This window comes from Camponotus vicinus, unplaced genomic scaffold (genome assembly GCF_025532165.1).
Source record: "Camponotus vicinus isolate PSW18456_S1 unplaced genomic scaffold, iyCamVici1.0 SCAF_5, whole genome shotgun sequence".
In the NCBI taxonomy this organism is placed as follows: Eukaryota; Metazoa; Arthropoda; class Insecta; order Hymenoptera; family Formicidae; genus Camponotus; species Camponotus vicinus.
This window is the reverse complement of record NW_028141977.1, coordinates 19,283,587-19,303,714: the sequence shown is the minus strand read 5'-3', so window position 1 is coordinate 19,303,714 and position 20,128 is coordinate 19,283,587. Positions and strand designations below refer to the sequence as shown.

At 31.1% G+C, this 20,128-nt stretch overlaps 3 protein-coding genes across 5 annotated transcripts; 1 reads left to right on the top strand and 2 right to left on the bottom strand.

Moving 5' to 3' along the window:
- The first annotated feature begins 119 nt into the window (after positions 1-119).
- On the top strand, positions 120-9,584 carry Hao (Hydroxyacid oxidase). 2 transcript variants are annotated; one of them, XM_083100988.1, is made up of 9 exons: positions 120-387; positions 1,414-1,583; positions 1,829-1,980; positions 7,823-8,078; positions 8,413-8,541; positions 8,692-8,824; positions 8,947-9,063; positions 9,240-9,351; positions 9,447-9,584. In XM_083100988.1, the coding sequence occupies exons 2-9, from the start codon at positions 1,450-1,452 to the stop codon at positions 9,512-9,514; spliced, it is 1,101 nt and encodes a 366-aa protein (XP_082957114.1). In that variant the 5' UTR covers positions 120-387; positions 1,414-1,449; the 3' UTR covers positions 9,515-9,584. The 2 variants fall into 2 exon arrangements, with proteins under 2 accessions (XP_082957114.1, XP_082957115.1); XM_083100989.1 differs by lacking the exons at positions 120-387; positions 1,414-1,583; positions 1,829-1,980 and adding an exon at positions 5,865-6,136.
- LOC145972412 (sentrin-specific protease 8) lies at positions 9,508-11,534 on the bottom strand. 2 transcript variants are annotated; one of them, XM_083100992.1, is made up of 3 exons: positions 11,461-11,534; positions 10,713-11,281; positions 9,508-10,643 (listed from the first exon to the last, which is right to left on the bottom strand). In XM_083100992.1, exon 3 carries the CDS (start codon positions 10,637-10,639, stop codon positions 9,932-9,934), a length of 708 nt encoding a protein of 235 aa, XP_082957118.1. In that variant the 5' UTR covers positions 10,640-10,643; positions 10,713-11,281; positions 11,461-11,534; the 3' UTR covers positions 9,508-9,931. The 2 variants fall into 2 exon arrangements, with proteins under 2 accessions (XP_082957118.1, XP_082957117.1); XM_083100991.1 differs by having other exon boundaries at positions 10,994-11,281.
- A 2,761-nt stretch (positions 11,535-14,295) lies between these two features.
- Positions 14,296-19,393, bottom strand: LOC145971400 (putative cytochrome P450 6a20). Its single transcript, XM_083099009.1, has 6 exons — positions 19,225-19,393; positions 18,706-19,075; positions 18,237-18,571; positions 15,960-16,190; positions 15,437-15,688; positions 14,296-14,490 (listed from the first exon to the last, which is right to left on the bottom strand). The coding sequence occupies exons 1-6, from the start codon at positions 19,391-19,393 to the stop codon at positions 14,327-14,329; spliced, it is 1,521 nt and encodes a 506-aa protein (XP_082955135.1). The 3' UTR covers positions 14,296-14,326.
- Between the last annotated feature and the right edge of the window lie 735 nt (positions 19,394-20,128).

The window sequence follows — 20,128 nt, the reverse complement described above, 5'->3', positions numbered from 1 at the left end:
TTAAGATGCATACGTGACGTATAATATTAGATAGTTTATATTTGGCAGTTTGTTTGATTTGAATTATATGTGATTAATTATATTCGATAATCTATTAATGACGTAGAAAAATGCATGATTTCTAATGTACGATGACTGTTGTCGGAATATTACCATAATTAAACATTGAAAGAAGAAAGACGGTCGAAGAATTCGATACAGATTCAGAAGGCGCACAGATAGAGATAACCGATATTTTGTAAAAATTTTATCATATGACCGAACTGCTAATGTATATGTGTTCTGCCAATGTATATGTTATCTGTAATATCAGTTTATGTGAGAACAGTCAGTCGTCTGTTGGTGATCGGGATGAACAGATGAGAACAGTGAATTATTTGGACTTCGGTAAGTTTCTTCGATTTTTCTAATTTTTATGAATTTCTTAATATGATAAAGTTGATTCGTTTTTTTATTTGCGAATACTTTCGATCGAAACTATAATAATATTGTATATTGCATTATCAATAAAATTAGAATTGTAATCAAATAAAAATGACATTATCTGGACTACTACGTTGCATTACATGATATCTCGATTGTATGATATGACGATTACATATTATCTCGAGCTCTTATCATGCTATAAAATACCAATCTATCTATTAATAAATATAATAATTCTTTTGTACAAGATTTCTAAAATGATCGTATCGATACAAAAATTATAAGATAAAAGCCCAGATTATAAATTTACCAGAAGTCCCTGTATTTTATTTTTTAAAAATATAGCTTAATATATCTAAGCCTTATATTTTTACGTTTTTAAAACGTCACAATATTATTGCAATTTTGTTAAAATGATGTGATTTTATGTCTCTGTAATATCTTTATAATATTAAAATAAGAATCATAATGTAACTGAAAGATTCTATGCTACATATATAAGGCATATCGCTAAGTCATATTTGGTTTATCTCTAAATTTTCAGAAGTGCGCGCCAGCTATTGACATAACAAAATTAAAAAATGATCGAATTTATTTAATCATTGAAATTTTGATCTTTTATACATATTTTATATAATCTTCAGCGTGATTAATTATAATTAACGCATATTTATTTATCGATTTCTCTTTTACAATGCACATTCATTGTGTAACATTATTGCATGTTTGCAATGATATTACACAATAATATTGTTATTTTATACTTTATATACTATTTTAAGTATCAAATTTTTTTCTTTTTCTTTCTTTCTCGATAAATACTGATGAAATAAATCTTGTCTATGTATGTGAAATATTTCTAAAATTATCTTACTGATGTAAATTAAAAAACGAGAACATATATGTTAAAATTCATAAGCTTTTATAAACAAACTTTTCATAGCTCCATTTTTTTCAAGATAAAATATAGCAATATTTTTGTTTCAGATTGCAACAATATTAATATCATTTTATCCCAATAAAATGGCAATGTATGTGTGTGTCAAGGATTATGAGAAATATGCTCTGGAACATTTGCCTCCCTCCGTGAGAGATTATTACAAGAGCGGTGCAGGAGATGAGTATAGCCTAAAATGGAATAGGAAGGCTTTCAACAGGTATAAATCTAATGCTTATCTCAGATACCAATGAAAACTTTTTCGAGAGAAAAATAAAAGAGATAATTTGCAAATAATTGGAAAATATTTACAAAGTTGTACAAAATGCACAATTTATCTAGATATCTTCATATTGGATAATTTCTCAAGTAGTACTTTTATGTAAAAAGAATATATAATAATATATATATATTTCTAACATGTAACTCTCATGTAATGATTATTCAATTTTTAATTATTCACAGGTATAAAATACGTCCTAGATTTTTACGAGACGTGTCCAAAAGAGATATAAGCACAACGGTATTGGGACACAAAGTTTCAATGCCCTTGGGAGTCGCACCTACCGCGATGCAACGTATGGCGCATCCTGATGGAGAATGTGCTAATGCAAGGGGTAAGTAGGAATTTTACGAAATATTTATTCAATATCAGTATCAGCATAAGATTGTTGATTAGAGTTATAACTTTATTGCGTATATTGTTTCTTTATCATCAGATTGACTTATATTTATCGTAAAATATATATAAGGATTTAATGCAAATCTTTTTTCTATTAAAATCATATATAAATATGCTATAAAAATAGTAATAATAATGAAAGATTAGCTCAATACCAATGATCACAGACGATATCTCTTTTATGCAATTATCACTTCACATTTGATCCATATATGCTCAAATATAAACAAGTATATGTATTGATAAATAGAAAGCAACTAAATATATATAGTTTAAATACTCTTGTTATTTCTGTTGCAATGTCTGATAAATGCTCCGTCTTCAAGTTTGAGTATATTTTTAAATTTGAATCCTCAGTTTTATTATAAATTATAAAAAGATTTTTTAAGACAAGACCACAAAGAGTGTGTTCAATTAAAGATAAACTTTAATGAAAAGTAAAACTTAAAAAATATACATATTTTAAGAAATACTAAAAGAGAAAAACATTCTTATGCATATTTTTATGTTTTTTGTAATTTGTTATATTATAATATCTTTTTATTGTAAAAAAAATATGTCGCATTTCAAGCGACATATCGCATTTCATATTCTATAATTTACATGATGTATTAAAAGTAAGGAAACAATCGTATATATATCTTCTGACCAAAATAAACTACTTATCGTTAGATAAAAAAATAATTCATAATATAATATTTGTTCAGATATAGATTATGATATATATAAAATAATGTAGAAAAAATTATATGATTATTATCCGGTGAGTTACATGAAATATTATATAAGCTCCTTTTTCGAAAACTTAAAGATAGCAAAAAGAATTTTTCTTTAAAATTTTAAAATTTAATGAATTCTTTTGTGTAATATATAGGCCACTACTGTTCTCCTTTTTCCTCTATTAATGAGAAGAGAATTTAAAATATTAAAAAAAAAAGGAAGACTTATCCTTCTCTGCTCTCTCTTTAGAGGTGCCAATTATACATTCTATATATCACACAATGAAAATTCTAGAAGTCTAACGAATAAAAGAAAAAAAAATTTGTCATCTTTCACATCTTCGAGAAAATAATGTAATAATTTATATAACTCATTCTGTATTAGTTTCCGGTTTCTCTCAATAAACTATCTAAAACTTTGTTAGTTTTGTTTCAATAACTTACATTATAATAAACGAAATATATCAGTCCTGCTTAATAAGCAACATATTTTTAAAAAGGATATAATGACTATCGTAATATTTTTTAATTTGTGATTTTTTAAATCAAAATTTAAATATTAAGATTATGATTCGTATTACATTTTTGCATATGGCTATGTAATGTAAGGCACGATAGAGCGCTTATACGATATGTATAGATACATCCGCCGATATAAGCTTGATATCCAATCTATATATCTAAAGGAACGAAAACTTCGCTTTACACTACGTGCAAAATTACTTTGATTGGGCGATGATTCTTGTCTGTTGTCGATTAACACAAGCGCAATATGTTTGTCCAAATCGAAATTTGTGATGACTAGTAACCAGGAATAAAGGGATCGTTCCTTTCTCTATGAATAGGAATCCGGCCTACCTGTCTAAGAAAATGGCAGTACAAGAGAAAAGATAATTCACTTGAGCTTGGGTCCTATGTTTTCCCAATTATTAATGGCCTTCATGTTAACTTGCTCTATCCGCCACTTTTGAGTGGGCGACGATTTATCGCACGTGGTCACGAATACTCTCTTGCTGCCCGGATCGGTATCCAGGCACCTAGACGAATAACCGTGCTGCAACCACTGCTTTTCGATGTCGTAGCGCCACAATTGATTACCCTGTTTCCCGTGGCAAGGATACAAGCTTACAGGCGCTTTCTCCTCACCTCGGGACACATCTAAACAATCTGTGCGATCCTTCGGCCTGATATCCTTGTGCCATGTCAGTCGGAATTCTTGCTCACCCGACACTTTCGGATCGTCCTTCACGCAAGTATCCACCACGACAAGCTCGTCTCTTTTCCGTTTCTTCGAATCCAAACATAACTCGGTTGCGCCCATGTTTCTAATCTCTCCATAGGCGAAGTCGTCCGGCTCGATGGGCGGGTAAACCTCTACAAGGTCGAAGGCTATGTTTTCGATGAACCAGTTGAACGGTTTACAGTGTAATTTCGCGCGCAGGGCCTTCTGCTCCGATAAATCTCCCGGATCCAGCGCCCGTAGATGAGGTCGTCTTTTGTAGATGTATTCCGCGTATTCATCCATCCATACCTCTGCGACCCTCTTGTAATTCTTTCCTAGAAAATCGCCACGGCCGGGATTAGGGAACGGCGGAAACTTGCGGTAAATGTGGCCAACCCTGGAGCACGGCGCGTCGTACATTTGTCCACCGCACTGCCAGATTTTGAAAGATAGTTCATACTGCTCGCCGCCCCATATATCCAAGCCTGGGTCGTAACCGCCCAACTCCCAAAAGAACTTGGCACTGATGGCGAACAAACCGCCCGCCATTATAGGGCTCTTAAACGGTTCCGCGGGTCTCTTCAGGTCTTCCGGAAGCAACGGAAGTCGTTTGTAATACAACTCCCAATCGAATGCCCCTCGGGCGCCTTCGTCTTGTGCCCTATATTCGAAAGTCTCATAAGCTATCACGTCGATGAACGGACAAACGCAGGTTTTATAATTTTGAGCAATAGGCTGTAACAATGGCGGCAACCAATTGACGTTAGCCTCGCTGTGCGAGTCCAGGAATACGAGAACCTTCGCTCTAGCCGCCTTCGCGCCTGCCAATCGGCCTCTGATTAATCCCGAACGTTTTGCTAATCGTACAATCGATACTTTTGGCAAGTATTGTGCAATGTAATCGTCCAACTTCTTCTTCAACTCCACTTTCGTGCTGGCGTCGTCGACCAATATAATTTCCTCCAAGAGAGAGGGTGGTGAGCGATTAATCACGCTCCAGCAAGTTCGCATCAATGTGCTAAAGTGTTCGTTGTGAAAAGAAACTATCACAGAGACCGGATCTAGATTTTTCGAGTATTTCTTCTTCCTACAATCTGGATGGCGGATATCAGGCACTGAACGATTCAATGAGATCTCATCACTGAGAGCGGCATTGAATCCATTTACTTGATATAATTTTTCCTTTCGTGCATCGAGGGATGGCGAAAGAAAGGCTGGTCTTCCGTGTTCTCCCATTCCAGTTCGTTTCTCCTCCTCCTTAATCTTTTTGTAGTCATGCCAATCGATTTTGTCATCCTGTGAAATATAGAAATAATTACACATCAATAATTACACATGATTATTTAGTAATAGACTAATTTTCTCTATTTAAATATGTATTTAATAGATATTTATATAGATTAAAATTTCAAAAAATAATTTTCAGTTTTCCCTTATGTTTAAAAATACTATGATGATTAAAAAAGTAACAATGTAATCTATGATGCAAAGTATGTTAAACATCGATAAATGAAATTTTTATCATCACAAGAAAAAAGAACCTAACCGGTCTGGGTGCCTGATAATCTCCGTACATTCCTGGTCACTAAGAATGCAAGAGAGACCAGTTGCAATCAAACTCGTTTTCTAACTGTTGTAGAAAGAGGATTTTCGAGATGTACATAAGATTCTATATAATCTTTTCGGCATATAATCGATGAAAAAGATATTTATCAACATCGATATAAAATAGTTATTTTATCAGTTGATAAGCTACTGATAAGCAATTTTCTTTTTCCGCGTCAAATTCAATATTATACGCCAGTTCCAATTCTTCACTTGACAATTAACATAAAATCTGTTCTGATTTTTTTATAAAAAGAAAAAACTAAATTAAAAAGACAAGATATCATTTTTTTATATCTACTTGCGAGTTATAAATTAAAATCCACTTGGCCACGATGTCTCCAAGAGAGTTAAATCCCTGAATATGAGAAATTACCGATTTCAATTCCACCTGTCCTGTTCCTACCTGATCCAGATGTTCGTCGCTCCCTCGACTCTTCTCCGGACCGATGGCGACCGCTGCCGCCAATACGTCAAGCGGCGTCGTGATTTGACGGTTAGGCGGCGAGCGCATGTAACGAAACACCACGATGGTCAGGAACACCGTGAGTATCGCCAGGAGGAGAAACTTGATTAGGCTGATCACGTTCCGTCTCATCTTCGCGAGAGAAGCATGTCGCGGGCCGGCCTCCCGAGGACTTAACCTCGACCTCTCACCTCTCCTCGCGTACGTGGCGGACGAGCTCGCCGCGATGTGACAACGTCATTTGCCCGCGTTGCGGTCGGCAATCAAAAGATTTCAGCGACCGACACCTCCTCGTTGACTCTCTCTCCTGGTCCTGGCGACTCGGTGAATGCGATATACCCTGATAAGAACTTTTGTTAGCGCGATGCGTACAAGCCGTAAACATCAAACTTGACAATCCACGCGCAACTGCCACGCGATGACTGAAGCGGATCCGCGGATCGCAGATCGGAAAGTATGTTGGACAGTTGGACCCAGGCCGGTTTTTTCACGCATGCGCGTGGAATGCGGTAAAGAGTGTCATAAAAGGACTTTTTTTATTAAAAAATTAATATACATAACATATAAAAAGTTAATTAAAAGTTTATCAGTAAGGAACATAGTTTTCCTTATGTCAATTTTATAAGAATTATTTAGCACTTCATGTTATAATAATCATATTTACATGTAATGTTTTTTATCTAATTTTAAATTGCTTATTGATCATGATAAACTTTTAATTTTCAAAAACGACCAAATATCGGATCATATGGGATCCGTTTATAATTTAAACGAACGCTTTTACCGAATCATATAGATGAAAGAAACCAGGCTGATCTAACAACGTTAATCGGGAATCGGCCAAGGATCTCTCTCGCGCGTGCACTAGAAAAAACCTCGTTCTCTCGGTTCTCTCTATTGGTTAACACGCGCGTGTTCTCCTTTGACGCATTTTTGCGCATTCTTACGATCTTAACGGTTCTCTGATGCCGATCGGCATCAATCACAATCGAGGTAATATAAGTGCTAAATATAACATAAATTTAATGAAAATTATTATATATATTATATATATCTATATTATATATATTCACACAACTGAGACACATTCGTGTAACGGAAAAATATTTCTTATCGGAAAGAGAACTCAAATGATAATTGCTTTATAAAAAAAAAATAATATAAAATTCGCGGATTCTTTTTTAATGAATATTTAATTCGAGCTCTTCCAATAATTCAATGAATATATTTTTTTTTAATATTAGTTAATATATTTGACGAAGAGTAATTGATAATTATACTTAGAATTTCTAGATTTTTAATCTTTCTATATAAAATGCTTGTATGAATAAAATGAGTTTATTATAGAAATTATAGATACACGAAAGAAACAGATGTGTTACAGTTGCTATTATTTTTTTAGAAAGAGGTCACCCAACAAGTGTTATACGAATGATGCATGTAATAACAGGTCGCATGTTGCATATTGCTCGTGATGTAATCACACAGGTGAAATCGGTTGGATACTAAAATTAGTTCATAAATAGCATAGTACAATTGTGTGTGTATACATATATGTGACATGCGATATAGCGTTACGAAAATTATAGAAAAGGAGAGTAAATTAAATTATACTAAATAAAACTAAATTTATACATAATTAACTAAAATTATTTTTCTACAAGATACTAAACAAATGAAATTAATAAATTTAATTTTTATCCGTTAGATTATTCAAGCTATTCTCATGCCAAAATGTTTACATCATCTTTTTATCGCTTTGCAGCTGCTCAAGCAGCAGGGACGATTTTTATTCTTTCGACGATATCGACGAGTAGCATAGAGGAAGTGGCGGAAGCTGCTCCGAATGGTATAAAATGGTTCCAGCTCTACATTTATAACGACAGAAATGTTACCCTGAATTTGATAAGACGCGCCGAACGTGCTGGTTTCAAAGCATTGGTTTTTACTATCGATGCGCCGTTCTTTGGCGATAGACGCCCTGATATAAAAAATAAATTCGCATTACCGAGTCACTTGAGGTACCTGATCCAGATGTGTTACAGAGAAAATTGAATGCAAATATCTAAAAAATACAAAAATATATAATTATAATGAGAAATAATGAAATTTACAAAATTTACTATTAACTCTGAAGAGAACAAATAATGCAAATGAATGTATGATTGTTAAAAGAAAGCTAAATTATATTTTCAATATTTATAAAAAGAAAAAAGAAAATCAAAATCATTTTGCATATTTAAAATAAAAATTGTGAATTTCTATTATGTTATGAATTCCATTATATTTTAAATTATTACATAAAATTTATTATAAGCATACATAAATATATGCAATGTTTATATTATTTTTTAGATTTGCAAATTTCGAAGGTGAATTATCACAACGAATAAACAGCGCAAAAAACGACTCTGGTCTTAGTGAATATGTTAACTCACTGTTCGATGCGACCTTGTCCTGGGATGATGTAAAATGGCTTAAAAGGTATTCGTATCACTAGTGGAAATTTTCTTATCTTAACATATATATGGCATGTAACATTTCTTCATATTTAAGAAGCCATTTTCATATTTGATTTATGCAGAGCATATTAAATGCAAGGATTATTCTAGTTGTGTGTGTGACTTGTTGTAGAATTACAACACTACCGATAATTCTCAAAGGAATTCTAACGGCAGAAGATGCACATTTGGCCGTGGAAAGTGAGGTCGCCGGCATTATTGTTTCGAATCATGGTGCACGTCAAATAGACAGCGTTCCAGCAACGGTTGGTTTATAATTCTTGCTGAAAAAAATTGTAGGAATTTATGGGAAGAGTATTAAACAATGAAATAAAAAAATATAATATATATACAATATATGAATTTATCAAAATAATTATATCCACAGATCGAAGCATTACCTGAAATAAGCAAAGCCGTAGGAGATCAAGTCGAAATTTATATGGATGGTGGAGTGACTCAAGGTATCGACGTATTAAAAGCCTTGGCACTGGGCGCAAAAATGGTATGAATTTATCGAATGGCAGATACAAGATTTGCGCGAAAGTATTTGAATGGTTTCGTTCAATTTATGAATTAATATCGTTTTGTGATCAAATGTAATTTTTTTAATCACTGCCAAAGTTTTTTGTGCTTGTACCTTTTACATTCATCAATTGATCGCGTCCTTTTTTTTCTCAGGTATTCTTTGGTCGACCAATGTTATGGGGTTTGACGTACGATGGTGAAAAAGGTGCCTACCAAATTCTTGAACTTATGAGAAGAGAAATCGATCTAGCATTTGCATTAACTGGCAAGTCAAAACATAATTTTTAACATTTCTTATTTTTTGACCTTTTATGTTTCTTTTTTAATTTAATGAAATCTTTTTGGCTAATATTTTTCCAGGCTGCACATCAGTAAAAGATGTTACACGTGACATGGTGATTCATGCATCGTATTATAGCCATTTATAAAAATAAGTTTTATTTATAATGCAATATTAAAAAATATAATATACTTAAAATATAATATTTCTATATATGATATCTATAAATTTCTAATTTCTTAACATTTTTGTAGATATAGAATATTTATATATTATATTGTGCATTATAAATATCTAATTAATGGTAAGAATAAATAAACATTATATCGTTTTTATATTATAGATAAATGAAGATTTTGATATATGGCAATGTCAAAATTTGTATACATATATAAATGTCAAGTATGATAATGAAAAGATTAATATTAAGATAAATTGTTACCAGATTTATTATATTAACTGTGTAACAGATTTATATATAGAAGCAAAGTATAATCATTATTTAAAACTGAAATATTATTATTATATGCCTAATTATACTTTAAATATTAATAGCACAATTCTGTTATTCATTATCATGTATATTTCTTAAATCCAGAATCAATCCTAATAACTCCATACGCTTCTTTGAGACCATTTCTGTAATTATACTATAATCACAATCACTTATTTTTAAACCTTTTAGAACATACTTGGATATTAAATTTGCTAAACATAAGACAAATAAACCACAATCATAGCAATTATTTTGTTGTGGACAATCCATTTCAATGTATCTTCTTTCTCGCTTATTAAGAAAATATTTGATTACATTCCTAGCAAATTTTTCTGCGACAGATCTGTTAATACTGTTTGATGAATCATAATGATAACACATCTCATCTTTACGAGAATATATCAATAAACTCCAATGTGAGCCACCTGGCTCATTTCCATCGCAATCATTCAAAGGAAAAAATATAAAATCATAAGTTGTTGCTTCAATAGGATCAAGAAATATATTATACTGTAAAGGAGCTTGCATCTTTAATAATTGAGTCACTCCAGGATCAATAAATAATAATTGTCTCTTATTATCCTTTTTATATTGTTGATCCAAATATTCAAAATAAAACCCTATCACGATATCATTGAGCCATGTGTCATTTTTCTCCAATAGCGCAACATCAGATGATCTTACCACATAATTGTGGTAACTTAACACAATATCGTTGTCTTCCGCTAGATTCACCATATCAGCGATTAAGTGCTTTGGAAATTCAGGCAAATGCATAATACTGAAATCAGAAATTATTTAAAATCTAATATAAATTTTAATAAGTTATAATTATAGAAAATAAATTTACATCAAATGCTCGTTCAAGTTAAATATACATCAAGATGAATAGTATTATAAGGGAAACTGTAAGTGCCTGTTTTTCTAATTTATTATTGTTGTGTTTCTTTTAGGATACTTTTCTATTTTTTCTATTCTTCTATTTTTTTTCTATTCTTCTATTTTCTATTCTTTATATTCTTCTATTCATCTCTTTCTGCTGTTTTTTTTCTAATCTTCTGTTTCATTAATTTTTTTTCTTCTACAATAATATTGTCAAATATTAAGACAAGATTTCAAATATCTACGTACACACTCGATGTCTTATTGCATGAATTTGTATTTAACATATATACACATCACGTCTTGATATTTATGCACATGTGTTATGATTACACTGACTAAATATTTTTTTTTCTAATTATACTTTTTTAGGCCCAGTTCAACAGTGGCCAGTTAGCTTAACTCATTGAACTATGGGTGCGTTCCAAATTACGCATGAAGCGCGTAGACTGCATAGAAAATCGTTCCGATTTAACCAATGCGCGCATTGGTAGCGCTTTAGTAGCGCTGAGAATTCTCTAGATTGTACTAACCGTACTAAGGTCCGAATTCATAGTCGTTTCTCAAATCTTAAGACTAGAGAATTTCTTAAATCTATCCTAATGCGACCATTTCATTGGTTGAATAAGATAGCTCAACCAATGAAATGGTCGTATTAGGATAGATTTAAGAAATTCTCTAGTCTTAAGATTTGAGAAACGACTATGAATTCGGACCTAAATTCTTAGCACCCTTCCAGCGCATTGACTGCCTCTACTCTCGACTTGAGGCAGTTGATGCGTTGATGCGTTTATGCGATCTATGCGTTTTATGCGTAATTCGGAACGCAATTACAGATAACAGATTCTTTGTGACGATGGAAAAACAACAATTATATGAATTTCCAGTTTTAATTGAAGAAACTAATGCAATAATAACTTTGTTTTTAAATAAAAATGATATGGAGAAAGCAAGCCAAGCTAATATTAATATATTATTTTACCTTAATTTATTATTTCATTTTATTTATATTTATTATTTATTTATATTTATATTTATTATTATTAATATTTATTTATGTTTATATTTATTATTATTTATTTATATTTATTATTTATTTTTTTATTTTATTTGTATTTATTATTTTATTCTATTCTTATTTATTTTTTTTACTATTTTACCATTTTCAAATCGTATTAGCGCATAGAATGCGCAGACACCGTTACGAATAATTAAAGCGCTTCATGCGCATTGATAAAACGAAACGATTTCGAAGCGCTGCGCAACAGTAATGCAGTCTATGGTCCATATTCTGAATCCTCTTTTATCGATAAAAGAGGATTCAGAATATGGACCTATGGGTGCGTTCGTTTACGCAGTCGCTGCCGCACACACACACAGATGTCATTCATTTATCTATAGTGTACGTGATGTAAACTATAGATAAACAAATACATTTGCGGCAGCGACTGCATAAACGAATGCACCCTATGCGTTACATGCGTAAATCAGAACGCATCCAGTATCTATTTGGTATTGCCGTCTCTCTTTCATGTATTACCTTAGCTAAAAATATACATCTGTGCATTAAAGTTGTGTACAGACTTTTTTCACCAAAAATTTTGCAAAATAAAGCATTATTTTATTTCGTTTATTGTCGTCATTATATTTCCTTAAATAATCCATTTCATTACAATAATATTTTTTATATATTCATTGTTCGAACATATACTGACTAAGGTATGGGCACAGATAGTACGTCATGAAACTATAGGAGAAATATACTATAGCATGTTAGTGTAACAGAGAAAGCGATTCCAAATAGCGATGGCCTTCGTCGCACAGGCAGGCTCGGCTCGTAACAAAGGAGCGCTCATTCCAGTTAGTTCTATAGTTCAATGGCTTAACTAGTAGTTAAGTAGTGATGCCAACCACTGAAACAAAATTCGGTAAGCTATTTACAAGGTTAGATTTTGACAAGTTTACTCGTCCAATATCTTTAGCCAAGCCTCTTCTTTGTCTCTAACACTCACAGCATCAGTCCGCTTATTTTCTATTATCAATTTGTATTTTTTTAATGATACAAGTACCAGTTTTTCCTCATGACAAAAATTTGGTGTTCGTATACGATTTGTTTTGATATCCATTTTCGTTTTGCGATGAGGTATCGTAATGAGAACGAAGCTGAATATTAATTAAAATAGCTTGTAAATAGCTTACCGAATTTTGTTTCAGTGGTTGGCATCACTACTTAACTACTAGTTAAGCTAACTGGCCACTGTTGAACTGGGCCTTAGGCCCAGTTCCACAATTTAAGCCGACGGCACACGGTACGATTTTTCGTACTGGATTTGATAAGATTTAGTAAAATACTAAAAATGCACCAATCAGAATGCAGCATTTCTAATATTTTACTAAATCTTATCAAATCCAGTACGAAAAATTGTACCGTGTGCCGTAGGCTTTACTTTAACCGAAGTTTAACTCGTTAAAGAAGGATTTACATTGCGTTCAATGTCCGATGTATGACGTCTGATTGGATATAATGGGACGCAATGTAAATCCTCCTTTAACGAGCTAAACTTCGGTTAGAATAAGTTATGGAACTGGGCCTTACTGTTTAATTTTTAACACATATAATCTACGTATTATTACTTTTATTTGCCTTATATAGGGTCTGTTCTTTTTAGTCGCACTGCTGCACTAATGCAATAAGTTAGAAAGAGACAAACATACTTTCTTTCACTCTAACTAATTGCACTAGTGCAGTAGTGCAGCTAAAAAGAACAGGCCCATATTTAACTCTTGAGTCATGGTACATAAATATCTAGATATGCGTATCTCAATTACGTCCTGACCGCATCTGACTTCATGCGATAAAGAATCCGGAGAAATTGACCAATCACGTATGTAGTAAAGGATATTTATAGTCTTTGTAGATACGATTCATGATTAATTTCTCGCGAACATTATCGCGCAGATACAAATAAGAAAAGATATCTCTCTCACTGTATTCGATTTTTAATAATATATAAATAATGTTATAAATATAAGAATATAAGAAAATAAATTTTATAAGTACTGTTTGCATATTTTTAATTAATTTTTATAATATACAGATACTTATTCTTATATTATTATTAATTAATATGTATTATTCTTATAATAGAGAAAAATTAATCCCCTAGATACCATATTATAAAAAAGTGTCTGAATATTCACAAAATTATTGTTAATATGTAATTCTTAATTTAACATTGTATTTATTTAAATAGGTGTGTATGTATATATATATATATATATACACAAACATATAAACAGATGTATAGCAAGTTTCTTTTACTATGTATATATTTTTTAATATCTTTCTATTTTTTTATAAGATAAATTTGCAATGTCATCTTCATCACTCTATATTATATCTTTTTAAAAATAATTCATAAAAGTTATTCATAAAAAGTTAAATGTCTATCAAATATCTTTCTTTGATAGTACAAATAACAAGAGTAAAATATACTCCAAAAAAATTATAATTGTGACATATATAATATTTTCTGGCTAAATAAATTTAAACATATTCAAGAGTGCTTATTATATTATTTTTCATCGCGGCTTTATAGTAAGATATACACCTTCTTTGGACGCAAGTGTAAAGGAATCTCGATCGTAAGTTAGCGGGACCATAGTTCGGGGATCTAGTTCGAATTTGAATTTCGACAGAAGATTTATAAGTCCAACCTTGGTTTGCAAATAACCAAATTTCGAACCTAAAAATTAATAATAATAATGAGATGTAAGATTGATACATTGATAAGATAATAGCGTAATACTTCATATAGCACAGAACATTGCAGCAATATTGCGGCAACAATCTAGTTGCAATGTTACAGCAATATTTATAATATTGCTGTAATATTTTGCGGTGTATCGAACTGATAAGATATATTGATAAGGTAAAGATAATTCACATTTGTGTTATAGATATTGCATAGTAAGATGTTACACAGATATTATACAGTAAAACAATTGATATAATTTATATATAATTAAATATAAATTTTTTTTAGAATTTTTTAAAAATATTTAAAGTTAATAGCATCTCTAAATAAAATATAATCAAAATATATTTATAATATCTTAATAAATCATAATCATAAATAATTATATACAATTTATTCAATAACACTATTATAATATACATGTATTATAATATAAATGTACACTATTATAATAATAAATGAAACTCTAAATATTACAATATAAACAATTCAAAATGAGACAAATGAGAACCACAGCGCTAGGTAGAAAGCGCTAAAAAATAATTATATAACTCTTCTTAAATTAAATCATATATATTTATTCATTAAACGTTTTGATTCTGTAATGATTCAATAACTATATTGCTAAATTAATATCACAAATAAATATTAAGGAGAAAAGACTTTTGAAAAAAAGATTTAAGGAAATATATTATATTTAACTGTAAATAAAATATTTAATTATTTAATTAGATGTTTTGAAATATATGTATTAATCTATACGTGTGTTTGTTTATTCCCCATGATAATTTAATAAAAAATTACTATAAAAATATATTTTATATATATATATATATAAAAGAAGTTAATAATATAAAAAATTTAAAAAATTCGTAAATGATGAAAAAACAGATTTTATCAATTAGATAGAAAAGACTTATCTCTTTACACTCACCGATACAAATTCGTGGTCCTTCTCCAAATGGCAAATAAGTGTAAGGATGTCTGGCTGCTACCTTATCCTCGTTAAATCGTTCAGGATCAAATTTATCAGGATCTGGATATATCAATGGATCTCGATGTAATCCGAGTACCGGTATACTGATAAACATATCTTTTGGAATATGAATATTTGTCGTTGGAAGATTTATTTCCTCGGTACAGATGCGATTCAAAACAGGTAGAGGCGGATATTTTCTCATTGTCTCTAGAATATATAAAAAAATATAAAAATAATACTCCGAAATATATAATCAGTTATTATTAGCATGTTTACTTATATATATAAGAAACATCCCATACAGCACAGAACATTACACAGAATATTGCCGCAATATTGCTACAATGTTCTGTACTGTATGGGATCAGTGTGTATGTGTGTGCAAACTCCCAGTTATAAATAGACTTTGTAATCTGTTTGTAAAGGAACCTTGATAAAAATGATTCCGATGATTTTACGATATAAATTATCAACTTGCCGTTTATTACTTTGTGAAGATATGTCATTTCGTTCACAGCATTATAAGTCAATTCACCATGATTTTTTAATATTTCATCGATTTCATTGCGAAGTTTGTCCTGTATGTCTTGATGTTGAGCTAATTCGTATGAACAGAATGTTGCTGTTGTCGAAGAAGTTTCGAAGCCAGCAGCGAAAAAGACGTAAGCTTGCGCAATCGCTTCTAACAAAGTGAGCCTATTCATGCTTGCTGTATACACAAAACATTTTATTGCATAACAGGTTCAATATAAAAAATATACTCTTTTATACTAATAGACTTAGGCCCATATTCTGAATCCTCTTTTATCGATAAAAGTGCCTCTAAAAGTGGCATATAAGCCTTCTGATTGGCTACAGGCCGCTTTTAGGAGCACTTTTATCGATAAAAGAGGATTCAGAATATGGGCCTTAATGTTTCTTTTTTAGAATTATTCTAAAAGAACCCTAGTAGCACACTTTATTGGAGCAATATTGGCTAACAGTATATATCCAATATTTCCAATGTTGGTCCAATATTGCAAAGTACCCAGATAGCAAAGTCTGTAGAAAGCATATCATGCCAAGTGTCTGCTATCAACTAATGTTAGCAAAAAGGCTACAAATTTGATACTGAAGTTGTTATTACTAATTAAGTTGACAAATTGATGTCAAAAATCGAGCAGAGCCTGCTCACAGAATCTGACGCAGATTGGTGGCAAAAACCAAGCTTGATATCAGATTATCAGCAAAAATCAAGCAGAATCTGCGTGCGCGCAATTTGACTGCAGATTGATAGCAGAAGTGCAACAGGGTTTGCATGCGTGATGGCAAATTGGCAACAATCTGCATTTGATTCGATAGTTCCTTCGCTTACTGCTATGTGATGTATTTTCTCGCAATCAAATTTCTGTCAGAAATATATATAAAGTCGCGATTTTATTAATAAAAGATCAAAAATATAGTAACTATTTCTATCACTTTAAGTTTTTGATATGTGAGTACAAGTAGATAAGATTCAGAATATTAAACTGATTGGAATCAATAGGATAAATGAAAAATTATTCATTTATGCCTATTTGAAGCATAAAGGAAGAATTTAATTCTAAATAAATTATATCTCAAGTTTTATAAATTAAATTTAATTATTTTCACCATTTATTTTATTATTAATTTAATTAAATTGAACTAGTCCTTTACCATTAGATATAACTACGATATAATATATTACATATATGTTGTATTAGAAGAAAATTGTAATTAACCGATAACTCGCCGATAGTCTTATTTAGCATCTGTAATAATTAATTTTATTGTATTTATATTACTTATTTATATGAATGATCAGAAGCTGCAGATTCTGCTCGGGATCTGCTGCTAATCTGCCGTCAGATTACGCGCGCGCAGATCCTGCTCGGTTTTTGCCGACAATTTGACGTCAAGTGATGTTAGCAGATCCTGCTCGGTTTTTGCTGACAATTTGCTGTCAGATTCTGTGAGCAGGTTTTGCTAGCAAATCGCGCGCCTATTGCGGACATAACGGATGCCAATCTGCTAGTCCCACTCTCGGGTTAGGTGTTTTCCTTTTCGTCACCTAGTGCCCTGGCGAAAATAATTATCGGAGCGTAAGTTGAATGTAAGGAAAGAGTAACAGAAGTGTAAACGAAACTTCTAGGAGGCGTAAATTGAAACAACGAAACGTAAACGAAGTGTTAACGCTTCATTTACGTTTCGTTGTTTCAATTTACGCCTCCTAGAAGCTTCGTTTACACTTCTGTTACTCTTTCCTTACATTCGACTTACACTCCGATATTTATTTTCGCCAGGGTGGCGACGCGCGAAGCTCACATATAATGTGTGAACGTGCAATATTGGTATTATCATGGATGCAACCATATTGGCAACACATTTATATTTATTTAGTAGCCAATATTGGTCATCATGGGCACTGCAATATTGGCAGAACACTTGCATTTTGTTAACAACCAATATTAGTTTTACATTGGGAAATATTGGCCAAGACATTTCCAATATAACCAATATTGAGCCAAGGTATACCAATATTTTGCCAATGTTTTGTGCTACTAGGGAATATTCTAAAAGAATATTCTAAAAGAAACACTAAGTCTTTTTATATAATTATTATATACATACATATTGTTGTCTATATTTAATTAAAACAAGAATTGTATGTATTATGTTTAAAAACGAAATTGATTTTAAAAGACAAGATAAATACGATAAAAAAAATATTTAAAACAAATATATACATATTTACAAGAGTTATTGATATCTTTCATATCATCGGATTCAACGTAGCCCTTCTCCATAAGTTGTATGAGCAGATTCATAAAATCATGCTTGATGATGTTATGACTTTGCCTATATTCCACATTCTCTCGAAACGTTTTTATAAAAAAATCGTTGACACTTCGTTTATTGAAAGGAATGGAAAAGAAATTCATAATTTCGGGCATGGACACAGATAAAGCGGTCCAAAAGGGGTGTGTTTCAAAGATTTTTTTTCCCCAATATCGAAACTCATTGTCGCCTTCCTCTATGCAATTGGATTTGACTCCAAAAGCTACCGACATAATTATATCCGTTGTATATCTACAAATACATTTTCAACAAATTATTACGATAATATTAAAAAAAAAACTTTCTTTATATGTAATTTTTTTTTTAAATAATCCTTGTATGTATATATATATTCATACAAAGATTTTCTCTTTAAAAAATTTTACCTTCCAAACCAATCTTTTATATCGATTGAATCTCCTGTTTGAGTCACACTTTCTAAATTCTTCGCAAATTCATCGCCGCACATTTTCAAAATCGCAAACATTTGCTTTATTTTTCCGGAAGTAAAAGAGGGTGTCAACTTGACGCGCAATTTCCGCCACTTCTTCCCGGGCAGTACAAACAAATTACCGGTCATTGGATCAATCTTCTCGTTGTAAAACATTCCGCGATCATGGAATTTCTTGAATTCCTTTGTAAGCACTATTCGAATAAGATCAGGATCAGTAATTATCAGAGTTGGCTTGAAAAACCCGTATATTCCAAAGGCACGATGTTCCTTATATTTTACGTAGAAATCGTGGAAGAATTCGCCTGTTAAAAAAGTTTTTGTTCAATTTTACTAGTTTTCGTTTCAAATAAAATAAAAAGAGGGAACAGGGAAAAAGGAAAAGATACTAGAGATAATAAAGATTGCTTATGTAGAAATAAATATTATTAATATTATAAGAAAATATACTTGCCTATTGATACTTTCTTAGTTATTAGAGCTCCGAGATTACCAATTGGCACAACAGGTTCAATATAAAAAATATCTCTTTTGCGCCAGTAATTGAATAACACATACTTATAATAAGTATACACAATAATCGAAGTAACGATGAAAACCCCAATTAATTCCGCGATTAACATCGTAAGTTTTCGTCTAAAATAAATAAAAATAAGCCATTTCATTATATTTGATTACAATCATAAATCATATTATTTGATTATCAAGTCATACAATCAAATTCGATAATTTGATTAGAATCATAAAAATGTGAAATATATTTAGGCAGATGTAAAGCCAATAAAAAAAATTAACATATTGAACATTGAATTTATTATTAGAGAAATCAAAACAATTGATTTTTATTATTTTCTTCCTCTTGTGTGGATTATGAGAAAAATATCATATTAATATAAAAAATGTTCTTTAATTTTTGTTTATAAATCGGTTTTACTTTAATTTTAATTTTATAATATTACTTGATTGACACTTAACTCGATGAGAGTATTTAAATATTTAGATATTAAGAAATCAATAGGCAGAAAACCACAGCGCAAAGATAACAGTACGCAAAAACAAAAAAACAAAAAATTGATGACAACTAATAATTTCACAATAAAAAATTATATTAAAGGAAGGACAAACGTTTCGATCCGGTTCTGGATCATTTTCAATGTCACGCAAATTACAATAAGATAAGTATCAAAAAAGATCGTACATAAAGCAATTAAGAAAGAACAGATTAAATTAAGAAATTAAATTAAGAAAGATCAGATGGTCATGTCAATATCTTACAGAAAAAAAGGGGAATGCAAAAATCGCAGAAAGAGTGGTGACATTATAAAACGCACGCATAATTATAAATTTACAAATAAAAT

Bases quoted from the DNA above. Each gene is read 5' to 3' on its own strand.
- LOC145971400 (XM_083099009.1), bottom strand. From the start codon at position 19,393: ATGTTAATCGCGGAATTAATTGGGGTTTTCATCGTTACTTCGATTATT. The intron at 19,076-19,224 runs GCAAGTATATTT...CTTTTTTAACAG, and splicing joins AACTAAGAAAGTATCAATAG to GCGAATTCTTCCACGATTTC. The intron at 15,689-15,959 runs GCAAGTTGATAA...TATATATTCTAG, and splicing joins TCTTCACAAAGTAATAAACG to AGACAATGAGAAAATATCCG.
- LOC145972412 (XM_083100991.1), bottom strand. From the start codon at position 11,031: ATGTTAAATACAAATTCATGCAATAAGACATCGAGTGT. The intron at 10,644-10,993 runs GTACGTAGATAT...TTCTGATTTCAG, and splicing joins TGCAATAAGACATCGAGTGT to TATTATGCATTTGCCTGAAT.
- Hao (XM_083100988.1), top strand. From the start codon at position 1,450: ATGGCAATGTATGTGTGTGTCAAGGATTATGAGAAATATGCTCTGGAA. The intron at 8,542-8,691 runs GTATTCGTATCA...GACTTGTTGTAG, and splicing joins GATGTAAAATGGCTTAAAAG to AATTACAACACTACCGATAA. The intron at 8,825-8,946 runs GTTGGTTTATAA...TTATATCCACAG, and splicing joins TAGACAGCGTTCCAGCAACG to ATCGAAGCATTACCTGAAAT.